This window comes from Pongo abelii, chromosome 6, assembly GCF_028885655.2.
Source record: "Pongo abelii isolate AG06213 chromosome 6, NHGRI_mPonAbe1-v2.0_pri, whole genome shotgun sequence".
In the NCBI taxonomy this organism is placed as follows: domain Eukaryota; kingdom Metazoa; phylum Chordata; class Mammalia; order Primates; family Hominidae; genus Pongo; species Pongo abelii.
The window spans coordinates 108,447,877-108,461,391 of NC_071991.2; the positions used below are offsets into that span (position 1 = coordinate 108,447,877).

The following is a 13,515-nucleotide window of genomic DNA, read 5'->3' on the forward strand; positions in this document are numbered from 1 at the left end:
TTTGGTATTAGTAAGGTGCAAAGTACAAACGGCAGAGAGGGAAGTAGAGAAGGGCCAGACCACCTTACAGCAGATACTACTATGCTGAGATTTTTTTGAACTGTAAGACATGGGAGTCATTGAAAAAGTGAAAACAGAGGAACAATGTAAGCAGAGACTGGATGAGATTTTTACTCTGCTAGCAGCATAGAGCTACTTTAGTGAATATGGTATCCCCTAGCCACGTGTCTACTGAGCACTTGAAATGTGACCATGACCACAAGTTGAAAGAATATTCTAGATAAACTAGATCAAATAAAATATATTATCATAATCAATACCACCTCTTTCTTTTTATTTTTAAATGTAGCCACTAGAATAAGTAAAACTATATATATGCCTTGTATAATACATTTCAATTGGACAGTACTTGTATAGATGAAAAACTGTGAGGAGGAAAATACACTAGCAATGATGAGAACAAGGTAGACTATTGCAATCGCCAAGGTGAGAGAGGACAGTCTCATCCAGAATATTAAGAATGGAGAAGAACAGAAGAGAAAAGTTCAAGAGAAGAAAGAAAAGATGCAGGACTTGGTGACTGACTGAGTATAAGGAGTAAGAGAGAAGTCATTTGTTCATTCATTCATTCATTCAAACACATCATTATTGCATGCCTAGGATATGCAGGTACCATGCTGGTTATACTATAATGAGCTAAATAGAAGTCGGAAATGCTTACCAACTCTCTGGTTTGAGAAACTGAGGAAAGGCTGTTATCACCCATTGAAATAGCAAACAGGAAAGAGGAACACTTTTATTATCATCAAATGTATCAAGTATGAAGTGCGTGTAGGTTATTTAAGGGGAAATGTCTGGGAAGCAATTGGATATCATGCTCTGAACTATAACAGAAATGCCTAAGCTGAAGCTAGAGAATATGGAATTAGCAGCAGACCCATAAAAGGGTTTGCTCCAGGAGAGGTTGTAGAGTGATAAGGTCAAGGGTCCAAGAAAGAACAGTGACACAAAAATTCTGAAAAGGAGAGAGAGGATAGACAGCAAGTTCACTAACAAATAGCCATGTATGAACAAGAAAAATTCATAAAGAGTAGAATCACAAAAACCAAAACAGAAGAACTTTTTAAGGAAGTAACATTCAATAGAATCAAATACAAAAGAAAAGTACATAATTTCAGAGAAGCATTGAAAAGTATACAAAATGCCAAAAAAAAAAACCAAAAAGTATTTGGCAAGTCAGAGATCAATGATGACCTTCATGAAGGTGATTCCAATGGTAGGAACAAGCAGGACTGCCAAAGACTCCAAAAGGCGAAAGAGCAAAGGAGAGGAAAGAAAGACCAAGTATAAACAACTGTTTCTAAAATCTTAACTATAAATAAAAAAATAATAAAGTAGTGAGCACAGAATCAAGGGATGGTTTGGGGTATTGTCATTTTTTTATTTTGGACATGAGAGAGACCTGAGCATGTTCAAAAGCTCAGAAAAGCAATCAGTACAGAAAAGCTGATTAAAGGGGCAAGAAATAGAATAACTAATGGAGCAAGAGCCTGAGGAACTGGGAGAGAAGACCTAGAACACAGATGGACAGGCAACCCTGAACAGAAGAAAGAACACCTCTTCGTCCAGAAATGAAAGTGAAGGTGGCTCAAGAGGCAAAGATAAATTCAGAAGCAGGTAAGAACTGTAGTTTCTGTATTAAAATATTACTCAGGTTATACAGTAATTACGGGGCACCTTTGGCTAACAGTAGCTGCAAATGTGGTTCCATACTTCCAAGGATTTAATATTTATAGCAAATATTCTAAAGCCAAGGACAGAGATTCATCCAGGTAGGGGAGAGTCATCTTCAGTCTACTCTGTGGCCAGTCATCTATACTCTACCACACAAAAAATAAACCTGTGAGAAATGATTGCCATTAGTCATAAAGAGGAATGGAGGAAGAAAATGTAGACTAGAGTGATTGGGGACAGGGAATCCACATATCCCTCTAGGGTTTCTATCTATGCACATGTGAAGTAGAGAGACTGAAGAGAATAAAGACGGTTTCTCTCCTGTCTATATAACCCTAATTAGTTCCTTCCCAAGGTAAGAGTCATAGTTATCATACTTTGCCACAGTTTAAACCTTTTGGATGAAGTTATTGTGCTTTAAAGAAATGAGCCCAGATTCCCCGGACCTCTACTCTGCCTGTTTCTGGGAGTGGTAGGCATGCCTAGGCAGGATTTGGTCCTCCAGGCTGAGTGGTCATAATTATTTTGTGTGATTAAAAAGAATCTCTTGGCCTGCCCATCCTCATCTCTACTCTGCTTCATTGTCTCCACCTACAACTGAATGAGTGAAGAGTATTGGGCTTCACTGGACCAGAAAACCGAGCTAAGCCTACAAAACCAAGACTCATGGTTCAACACTCCTCATTGAAAAAGTCAGACATTGAGGGCTATCCAGCATTTGTCCACCTTATAAACAGCACTTTATTTCCCTGTTGGCTTCTATACCTTTTTATAAATAATGCATCAGTCCAGAATTCCAGAAGGCAGGAGAGGTAGGTGGAGGATTCAATAATCAAAATCTCACCTTGAACCTCCAAAAACCCTAGTGACAAACTAAAATATGCACTAAGTTTTTCTGCCTCTTTCTTTTTCATTTTTCTTTTTCTCACTCTGCCCCTCCTGAAATCCCCCTCCTTCCACTTTTATATGTTCAAGCCCATGAATATTCAGTTTATATGTCACCTTATCAAGGAAGTTTTCTCTGACCTGTCCAGTTACATTTCAGTATCACTGCCTCATCTATGCTCTTGTGTCTTATTTATATCTCAATTAAGCTCTTGGTTATAATTAGTTATTTAATTGTATCTCCCAGCCAGGTGAGGTGGCTCACATCTTCAACCCCAGCTACACAGGACACTGAGGTGGGGGAAACATTTGAGATCAGGAGTTTGAGGTTGTAATGAGCCATAACTGTACCACTGCATTCCAGCTTGGGTGGCAGAGTGAGAGCCCCCATCTCTAAACGATGAAGAAGAAGGAGGAGAAAGGAGGAGAAGGAGAAGGAGAAAGGAGAAAGGAGAAAGGAGAAAGGAGAGAGGAGAGAGGAGAAAGGAGAGAGGAGAGAGGAGAAACGAGAGAGGAGAGAGGAGAAAGGAGAGAGGAGAAAGGAGGGAGGAGGAGTAGGGAAGAGGAAGAGGATAAGGAGGAGGGAAGAGGAGGAGGAGGAGGAGGAGGAAGGGGGAGGGGAGGGGGAATTGTGTCTCCACTAGGAAATCAGGTAGAGATTGCTGAATTCAGCTTTGTATCTCGGGCCTTCAGCACATTGTCAAGATTGGTCCCCACTCCAAGTCACAATTCATTCCTACTTCTCCCAAACTCCTAAAGTAGTTTGTAGGGCAGAAACTGGGCCTTGCTGCACTCTATCAGCACTGCCCCTCTATTATTGAAAGAAGACAGAAAGAAGGAGATCCTGAAGGCCTTTGTATCATAGGTAAACAATCTTTTGACTCTTCAGCCAATCAATGCTCCATTTGGCCTCTAGCGAAGGAATCTCTTAAGCAGCAAGCAAAAAATATGATTCATAAACAAGTGAAAATGAGTCACGCAGTAGTAAACAGAACTGGGGCCAAAAAGGCAGCTTTGGAGTTGTCCCCATTCATTTCAAAAAGAGCACTTTACATATTTTTTACATATTTACATTTTACGTATTTAACTGGATAAAGTTAGGAAATACATAAATTGTACTAAATTTAGAATTTCTAACTTGATTAATAATGACAAAATACCTTATAAAGTATATTACAGCACACCAAGTACTTCCTAACACTTCCATTTTATACTTGAGGAAATGAATTTTTAGAAAAATTAGGTAGGTTCTGTAAGCCTTATTCATCAACCAATAATGAACAAATGCCTACTTTGTGCAATGCACTGGGATTGCAGCAGCCCTGCCCTCATGCACCTCTTTCTTACAGGGAAGATGTGTAATAAATAAAATGTCTATGTCAAATGGTACTACTGGGAAAATAAGGCAAGGTGGAGGTGGGGGGCCAGGGTACAGTTTTGAATAAGATAGCCAAAGAAGGCCTCACTGACAAGTGGCATCTGAGCAAAAAGCGGGTAAGAAAGCCAAGTGGTTGGTACCCTAACCTGAACTATTAACCAAATCTTGGATTTTCATTGCTTACACTCCTTTCAATACAGCAATTTGCCCTTTATAAGAGAGGAAGATGCTGACATTCAGGAAAGCAGCAGGGGAAGCAGTATCCTGTTCTCTACATTTTGGGCACATTAGAAAAGTGGTTCAGAAAATCCTGTACAAGACCCAAAGCGCTACCCCAGGCCGAAGTGAGTCCCCAACCACACACTCGGATACTCCAAAAAAATGCCAAGTGGTCATTTTCATTGACAGGACTAGCAATGTCACTCCAAATGGTAAAATGTTAAAGTTGTAACTAGAGAATGTTTGATCTTTTTATTGCTGTTTTTAAAGGCAAATGTCCTGAGTGGTTCATTATGGTTTCTACCATATAAAAGTCATTTTACTCTACTGAGTTACTTGGCTGTCATAAGACAGAAAATGAGCTGCCATAAGAAAAGCTGATGGAAAAGGAAAAAAATTACAAGTATCTGATCCCATACCCAGGTCACTGTCTTCATCTAAGGCATAATTTATCTTTTCCAGTGACATATGTGTACATCTCAATTAATTATCCACTTACCCTCTACTAATCAGAAATAAGATTTGGTTCAGTAAGGTGGGGTGAAGGAATAAACTCAACCTACCAATTGCTCCACATGAATTTTTTTTTTTTTTTAATAGAGGCAGGGTCTTACTCTGTTACCCAGGCTGGACTGCAGCCTCCAACTCCTGGGCTTAAGCCTCCCGAATAGCTAGGACTACAACCACATGCCACCACTCCCAGCTAATTTTTTTTTTTTTAAGAGACAGGGTCTCGCTCTGTTGTCCAGGCTGGTCTTGAACTCCTGGCCTCAGACAAACCTCCCACCACAGCCTTCCAAAGCAGTGGGATTATAGGCATAAACCACCACTCCCAGCCTGCTCCACATGATTGATAAATAATCTGATATAACCATCTGGATGAGTCGATCTTTGCTGAATAAATAACTTCTCCATGAGTAATCCTTCCTATGCCCAGTTTTCCCCAATCCTTAATATCATTGCTTTTTTTAGACTCATACATTCATTCACTTAACAAACATAAACTGAATGTTTAAGATAAGGCAAATACTTTGTATGACTGGTTTTCTATTTGAAAATAGAGTATATGATTATACAAATACATATATACATAAAGGTACACCAATTTATATACATTGGCCCTATATAACCCCCATTTGAGAATATTTCTAAGCATGCCAGCTACTTAAATTCAAGTGTGAAGGTATGTGTATTTGGGTGTGTGTGAATGAATGTATGTGAGAGACAAAGGCAGAAAAAAAGAGAGAGGGAATGGATAAGAAGCAAGTAAAGTTACAGCAGACAAGGACATGAAAACTCATAAAAGACTCATGATAAAATGTAAATACATTTAAAGGAAAAGAATAACATAAGCCTTCACTCCCCTTCCCTGTGCGATCATAATCACTGCCCATCAACTGTTCTGTCCATATCATGTGTGCTCCCTGTGTTCCTTAAAGGTTATATATAACCAGGATCTACCTTTAATGCGTTTGGCAAAAATATCTGTGCCATAAACTATTAGCTGACAAGCAATTATATTTTACCTTGTAAAAGAAAATTAGGCATAAAATAATCCCACAAAAAGAAGAGAATGACTGTTTCACATAAGAGGCAAAAGAGATTTAAACAAGATAATACCATAAGTTTCTATCTCACCATCCATTAATTTTAAATTTGATTTTGCTTCTTATATCACATAGCACTTATTCAAAAATAGCAGAAGAATACTTCTGTCTGTTGTCCTGTAAAAAGAAAAGAAAATACTATTATTTGTATTTCTTGTTCAAACATTCTGAGGATAAAAGTACTGTTTTCAAAAATGAGGAGGTTCCTGCAGATAACATTTACCCACAGGATTTGAGGCTTTTTTGTGACATAAAGTGCAGACTACTTTGAGGATGGTTACAGATGCAATGGCACAGGAAAAGCTTTTAACTTTGGCTCATTTCCTCTGACCACCATGTCTCCATTCTAAATTATAACCTCTCAAGCTACAGATCGTTTAAAACTAGCTTTTAAACTAGCTTTCTGTGGTATCATCACAAAATAAGAACACTTTGTTACTTGAAAATAAAAGCACAAAATTATTGGACTCAATAACTGTTCTCATTATTGCAAACCAATAAACAAGGTTCAACAAGAATTCGTTTTAGCTATTGCTTATCAAGCTGCCAAAAAATAAATCCAAAAGAAACCGAAGAAAAACCTGCCTTAACAATATAGATGGTTTCTTATTCATAAACTATCTTTAACATCAAAAATGGCTAGCATGTATGCCAGTGTTATTGCCTTGCATAACAGAATCTTAAGCTAAGCACTAAAGTTCTGTCATTCACATCTAGAATAATAATTTTTTTTACAAAAACTAAAATACGGCCAGGCACGGTGGCTCACTCCTGTAATCCCAACACTTTGGGAGGCCGAGGTGGGCAGATAACGAGGTCAGGAGATCAAGATCACCCTGGCCAACATGATGAAACCTCATCTCTACTAAAATAAAAAAAATTAGCCAGGCATGGTGGCGCGTGCCTGTAGTTCCAACTACTCAGGAGGTTGAGGCAGGGGAATCACCTGAAACCAGGAGGCGGAGGTTGCAGTGAGCCAACATCACACTACTGCACTCCAGCCTGGCAACAGAGCAAGACTCTAAAAAAAAAAAAAAAAAAAAAAAAACCTAAAATACTAAATAACCCCATTTTTAATAGAAATTTGTTTCATGATATAACCCATACCAAATGCTAGCTGCTCAGCCAAATCACTTTTAGAGTCCATACAGCCCTTTATATCTAAAAGAAAATAATAAAAGTGCTAGGAAACAAGAAGTATCTGGGCCCATTACCGTTGATTAGGACTGAGAAATTAGCTGGCACAGACAGCAAGACTGGGACCAAATATTCAAACAGTTGGCTGGAGATAGTGGGTTGGGGTCAAGGAGATGACCCATATAGCTGTAAAATTAAGTATAAAAAAGGGAAATTGGGCAAACAAATAAATATACTGAGGATAATGGGAGCCAGGTTTTCTAATGTTGGAGAAGGAACCTACAAGTACAAAAAGGGGAAGGAAGAATTTACCCTGTTGTTTGGAATTGAAGAGATCAGTGGGAACATATATTTTTAGATAATCACTGATCAATAGATAGATATGTATATGTATATATGTACATACATATATACATGTAATGTACACATGTATTAGTCTGTTTTCATGCTGCTGATAAAGACATACCCGAAACTGGGGACAAAAAGAGGTTTAATTGGACTTACAGTTCCACATGGCTGAGGAGGCCTCAGTATCATGGCAGGAGACAAAAAGTACTTCTTACATGGCAGTAGCAAGAGAAAAATGAGGAGGAAGCAAAAGCAGAAACCCCGGATAAACACATCAGATCTCAGGAGCCTTATTCACTACCACGAGAATAGCATAGGAAAGACCGGCCCCCATGATTCAATTACCTCCCCCTGGGTCCCTCCCACAACATATGGGAATTCTGGGAGATACAATTCAAGTTGAGATTTGGGTGGGGATACAGCCAAGCCATATCAATATATGTATGTATATGCATACATGTACATACATATATACATATAATGTGCAAATCTGTATTTCCTAAGTTTGTTCACTGAAAAGATCTAGAAGCAAAGACACCTCAGTAGCAAAGAGCAACCTTAGACCCAGTAGCAAAGAGCAACCTTAGCATCCACTAAAAGAAACCAGAAGTCTTTGGTAGCGCCAGGGCTGGGGCAAGAAAAGTACAAGATAAGCTTGAACCACACCTTTTAACATGAGGAACTGAGAACATAGCATCGCTTTTGTGGTAATAATGCCCAAAATAACAACTTATTCATAAGGAAACATCAGATAAACCCAAGTAGGGAAACAAAACATAGCTGTACTCTTCAAAAATGTCAAAATCATTAAAGATAAGGCAAGATTAATGAAGATTCCAGATTGAAGGAGAGCAAAGAGCCAGGGCAGCTAAATACAAGGCTTAGATTCTGGACATATAAAGAACATCATTGGGACAGTTGGTGAATTATGAATTGAATCTGTGTAATAGATGGTAATATTGTATCAATACTAGTTTCCTATTTTGTTGGTTATACTGAGATTATGTAGGGAAATGTCCTTATTTTTAGAAAATAGTCACGAGGTACCAAGGGAGTACTGGGGCATCATGTCTCCAATGTACTCTCAAGCCACAAAAAACTTCAAAATAATAATATTGTGTAATGGTAAGAGGAGAGGGAGGACAGATTGAGAGAGAGGGAGAGAGAATATGATAAAGCAACTATAATAAAATCTTAATATTGAAAATTTGAGTGAAAATCATATCAGTTCTTTGTACTATTCTTGCAATGTTTCTATAAGCTTGAAATCATCATCAAATGATTAAAAAACAAAGACATGTTTGGCCCTAAATGCCCATATAACTATTAAGAAAAACCTTAACTCTCTTTGAAGGGCCACAGTCTGCTCTGAATTTTGAATATAAAAAAGTATGCTTGTGCTAGAGGCTAATACAGCCTATATAATTCTAAGGGCACTAAACAAATAAAATAAGGATGTTAAAAGGTGTCTTGAACGTGTCTAAAATCTGTAAAATGTTAATTCTTACAGAATACTTGGCTTAGAAAGGTGATGTACATTGGGGAATTATAAATATTATAAGGATAAAATTGCAAAATTTCCCTGATAGTCACAAAATAAGACCTATGTAGACAACAACGTGCATCACCCAGATCCCCCTTCAAAGAAGCACTCACTCATGGCTCATATATGGGCAGTGCAGTCAGTAGACAGCTGCCAGGTCAGTAGACTTCAACATCGCCACAGCTGCAGAGAACCACCCTCCCTTGGGGTATTCGACATCCTCAGACAGGGCAGGGGTGACTTGAGACAACTCTGAAGGCCATACTGTCTGAGGGCCCCATTGGCTTGTCTAGGGTTCTGTCAGGCCTGCCTCACAGTTTGGCTTCCTCCCCTGCTCAATCCTGTATCTTCCTTCTTTCTTTCCCCAGGGATGATCCCTAAAATACATCTCACACCCTAAACTCCATCTCAATGTCTGCTTCTAGGGAACCCAACCTGCCACAGGACCTCTTCTGTGACTTGACAAAACATAGCTTGATATAGGCACATTTTATAATTTTGTCTTGTGAGTAGGTAACTTTATTTCCAACTCACAAGACATGTATAAATTTTTTTCAGGTAAATTCTGTCTCTAAATCTCATCCATTTACCTTCTCATGCAGTGTGACACAAAAACTGTACTTTCCCCTTTTCATGTTAGCCAAATATAAAAGATAATCATTGTTTAAACAACAAATTTCCCTCTTATGGTCCATTAGCTCCTGCTGCTTGTTCCTGTAGTGAAATAGAAATACAACAAAACGATTTCCATGGCAATAGGTAATAATCTAGCAAATGTGAATTTCCAACTTAGCAACAGAACAAAGCAAGAAGAGATTATGGAACTGCAGTGGGGCTAAATTTCAATTTCTGTGTACTTTTAGTATCACATTTTAAAACAAAAAAAGCACAAATGCAGACACACATTAACACATAACTATGAAGAATAAAATTCTAATTATAGGATAAATTTAAGAGACCTCAATAATCAACCTGTAATATCACTCCTTACTTCACTACTAAAATATATTCAACTAACATAAAAAACCTTACCGTATAAATTTGAGAATTCTTACACTTATTTGAAAGCCTATTATCTACTATCATAGCAGTCCCAATTACTAACACATCCTGTTATTTTCATTTTTAGTAATAATTACAAACATGGCTTATTGCTAATATGTAAATGAAAGATTTTCAAAGGACTAAAGAATCTCTAGAAAGCACAGGAATAGAGGAACTGGAAAGACTGTGAGCATCAGGAGCAGATCTCTTGCTGATATTCCATTAGTCGAGGCTCTCCACTCCCTTGTGGAACATGCAGCATCCTGTACAGGCCACTCTCTACTCTGCACCTGCTCTTCTTCCCACCCCTGAGCTTCACACTCACCAAGAGGGGTTGTTTTGTTCCCACACTTATTACCATTTTTTCTTGTTATAGTAATTATATAGTTTAACTATATTATTCACAACCTGATGAAATATGAGTGCAGAAAGGATTATCATATCCAAGAAAGTAAGTACAACGCTTTGCAAAGATTTGATAAAGATGAATCACTAAAACTATGAACAAGTTAGATATGGGCAATGCTAGACTGTGGACAGTTACAGAAAAAATAATTCAAATCTAGGATTCTGCACTCAGATTGCTTTGTAAGTGTCTTAAATTTCTGCACTTTTAAATAACCCAACGTGAAAATTATAGGTAATGCACTGCCTGCGTTTTATACAGAATGACTATCCAAAGATGCAAATTTTTTTAAATAAAAAGCTTCAGCCTTATACAACCACAAAAATGGCAAAAAGACAAACAACTACGATAAGAGTATGAGTTCAAGAAAACCTGAATAGAGTTCCTTAATATATGACAACACAACCATACCTCTCTTTCAGTTGCCTCCACTCTCCAGGTGGGATTCCTGCCCTCTGTTCTAAAGGATGACATTGAGCACTGCCCCCCTTGTCCTTGACCTCAGATATGCACTTCTTAAATCTCAGGCTAATTCTTCTCGGTTGGCAATGGAGGTTCAGAAAGTGTCTCCTTGCTTCAATGTCCTCTCCTAGCTTTGTATATACAAATTCTTCATTACCAGCTTGATTGCATTTATATCCAGCATACAGCAACATGCAAACTATATTTTCTCTTTGGCTATTAGCTACCCAAGGAGGGCCTCAGACAAGAACATACTTTTAGCCCCAAAGTCACATGGGCAATCACATTTCCAATCTTTTAAACACCCTTCCAATGGATATACTGTCTAACCAGGAAAAAGATTAACTGGACGAGTCAAGTCTCTTTTTCCTGTTCTAGCCACATATTAATGATCAATGCCCCCACCCACTGGAAATGTACAGAAGCTACAATAAAAAGAATTTCTTGCCCAGGGCCAAGAATTTATAGATTTAGATTCTAAAGCATCTGATGTGACTACTTTTTAATTTTATTGCCTTAACTTCCTTAGCTACAACTGAACACACTTCCCATCAACCTATTACTTCTTTACCTCCCTCCAGTTTTCCTGGCCTTTAACTCAATGCCTCTCCTAAGTATGCTTGAGCTGTGTTTACTCAAACCACCTCTGACGTCAAGTGAGAAGTGTTTTTCCTTCTGACACCAAACAATTCTGACACAAACTCGAAGCCCCATAATTCAATTAATTCTGATAATAACAACCAGGAGTTAGCATCAGACTCTTTAGGGCTTAGCCCCACAAAACAAGGTCCCTAGGTTACACACACTTCTGTCTAACTTGGCTATAAAGTCTGAAGTGGGAGGGTCCTCCCCCTCACTTCAGGTTCAGTAATTTGCTAGAGTGGTTCATAAAACTCCAAAAAACACTTTACTTACCATTACTGATGCATTAAAAGTAACACAAATGAAGAGCCAGATAAGGAGGTAAATCTAGTGAGGTCTGGAAGGTCCAGAGCATAGGAGCTTTTGTCCCCATGGAGCTGGGGGGTACCACCCACCTGGCATGTGGATGTGTTCGCCAACTATAAAAGTCTCAGAACCCAGGCATTTAGGGGTTTTTGTGGAGGCTGCACTACATAAGCGTTATTCATTAAATCACTGGCCATCAGTGACTAGCTCAATCTCCAGCCCCTTTCCCCTACCCAGAGGTTGTCACATGAGATCAAAAGTCCCAAGCTGCTAATCAAGGCTTGGTCTGTTGGGCAACCAGCCTGCAACCTGAAGCTTTTTAAGGGCCCACCAAGAATAACCTCACTAGAACAAAAGATGCTCTCATCCCCCTAATGACTCAGAAAATTCCAAGGATTTCTGAAGCTCTCTGCTGGGAACTGGAAACAAAAAAAGAAATATCTTTCTACACTACTATAACGCTTTAATCTCTTTTCTCCACTTTTTCACAGATCTTACAAGTGAATAGCCAGTTACTTGTTCCCTGGCTCTGTAACAGCTCTCCTCCCATTACCTTTTGTAAAAAACTTGTCCCATTTCTCTTTCCCTTCCTTCCTCCTTCCTCAAGTTTTGTACCAAACAATTCGCAGAATTTAGAACATTGCATATTTTCAGTTAAACTTACTCTATTGTCTGCTGTGCTCGGGGAATATCTGCAGTCTGTAAACTCTGCATGCTAGGAAGAGCTATTTAATCTTGCTCCTGACATTTTACGTAGGAAGGAATGGTTTACAGGCTCAGTGTCTCTAGAAAGAACACTCCCCAAGGAACAACGTATTTATTTCTCAATGTTCATTTTCTGTTTTACTCTTAAAATCTTCCCTACCATCATCCCTCACTCCCAAGAGTACAATTATGAAATCTAACGTATAAAACTAGCAGAAGTTAAAGTTTATCCTATACTTACATTAAAAGCTACTCCTACTTGAAGATATGCAGACCCCTCCAAATCCTTCTTTTGATTCTCTATTCACATAAGTGGGTTTTATATATGTGTGTTTTTTTCCACAAAGGAGAGGCCCAAAGACAGCCAAGAGATCAGGATTGGAACAGTTTTTTAACATCATGTTCTCACATTTTCAAAATTTCCTCCTTTATTAATGATAAACTTTTTAAAAACTGATTTCAAAATAGGAAACAGTTGTTCATCAGTCTGCCAGTCTCACTTTCACCCAATCAACATATTTCATTGATGATAATATAATTTTTTAAATATGTTATCATCTCTGGAATCAAGATATATCTTACAGTCAATAATATCATAGTTTAATTGACAATATTTTTCATAAAGTACATGAAGAAATACCTTATCATAAACACATAAGACAAAGATAAAATAAATGACACAAAGATGAATCTTACATTTGATAAATATATTAAATTCCTCTCTCAACAGTTTCTGGCTTACCTCAGACATAACCTATGTAAAGCATTTAGCATTAAATATAGTATAATAGATTTTCATTGCTCCCATCATTGATGACATCATCATCAACATCATCATTATTTCTAAACAAATAACAAAAGTCTCAGAAACAAATTATGAATCAAGTTAGGGTTCTGATGTGTTCTCCTTATTCTATTTCTTTTCTGAGTGCCATTTTTGTTTGTTTTCTGTCCTAATTTTCTAAATTTTTAATTTGTCCCCGTATTAGAAAACAGTAAACACTCTGATGGGGTTATGTAAGGTTGTGCTAAATGACTTAGCTCAGAGTACTCAAGCCGAAGTAAGTTAGGATCTTTTCATCTCAAAGAACTTTAAATA

At 38.0% G+C, this 13,515-nt stretch overlaps 1 protein-coding gene across 9 annotated transcripts in view; it reads right to left on the bottom strand.

The window, feature by feature from the left end:
- The window catches only part of IMMP2L (inner mitochondrial membrane peptidase subunit 2), a 917,762-nt gene that overhangs the window by 730,472 nt on the left and 173,775 nt on the right, over positions 1 to 13,515 (bottom strand). Inside the window, exon 5 of one of the 9 annotated variants that reach the window (XM_054559680.1) lies at positions 5,855 to 5,940. The exons of the other annotated variants lie outside the window; for them this stretch is intronic. Within the exon in view, the coding sequence (XP_054415655.1) occupies positions 5,886 to 5,940 (55 nt within the window). The 3' untranslated portion in view covers positions 5,855 to 5,885. The remainder of the gene's footprint in view (positions 1 to 5,854; positions 5,941 to 13,515) is intronic. 9 annotated transcript variants of the gene reach the window in all.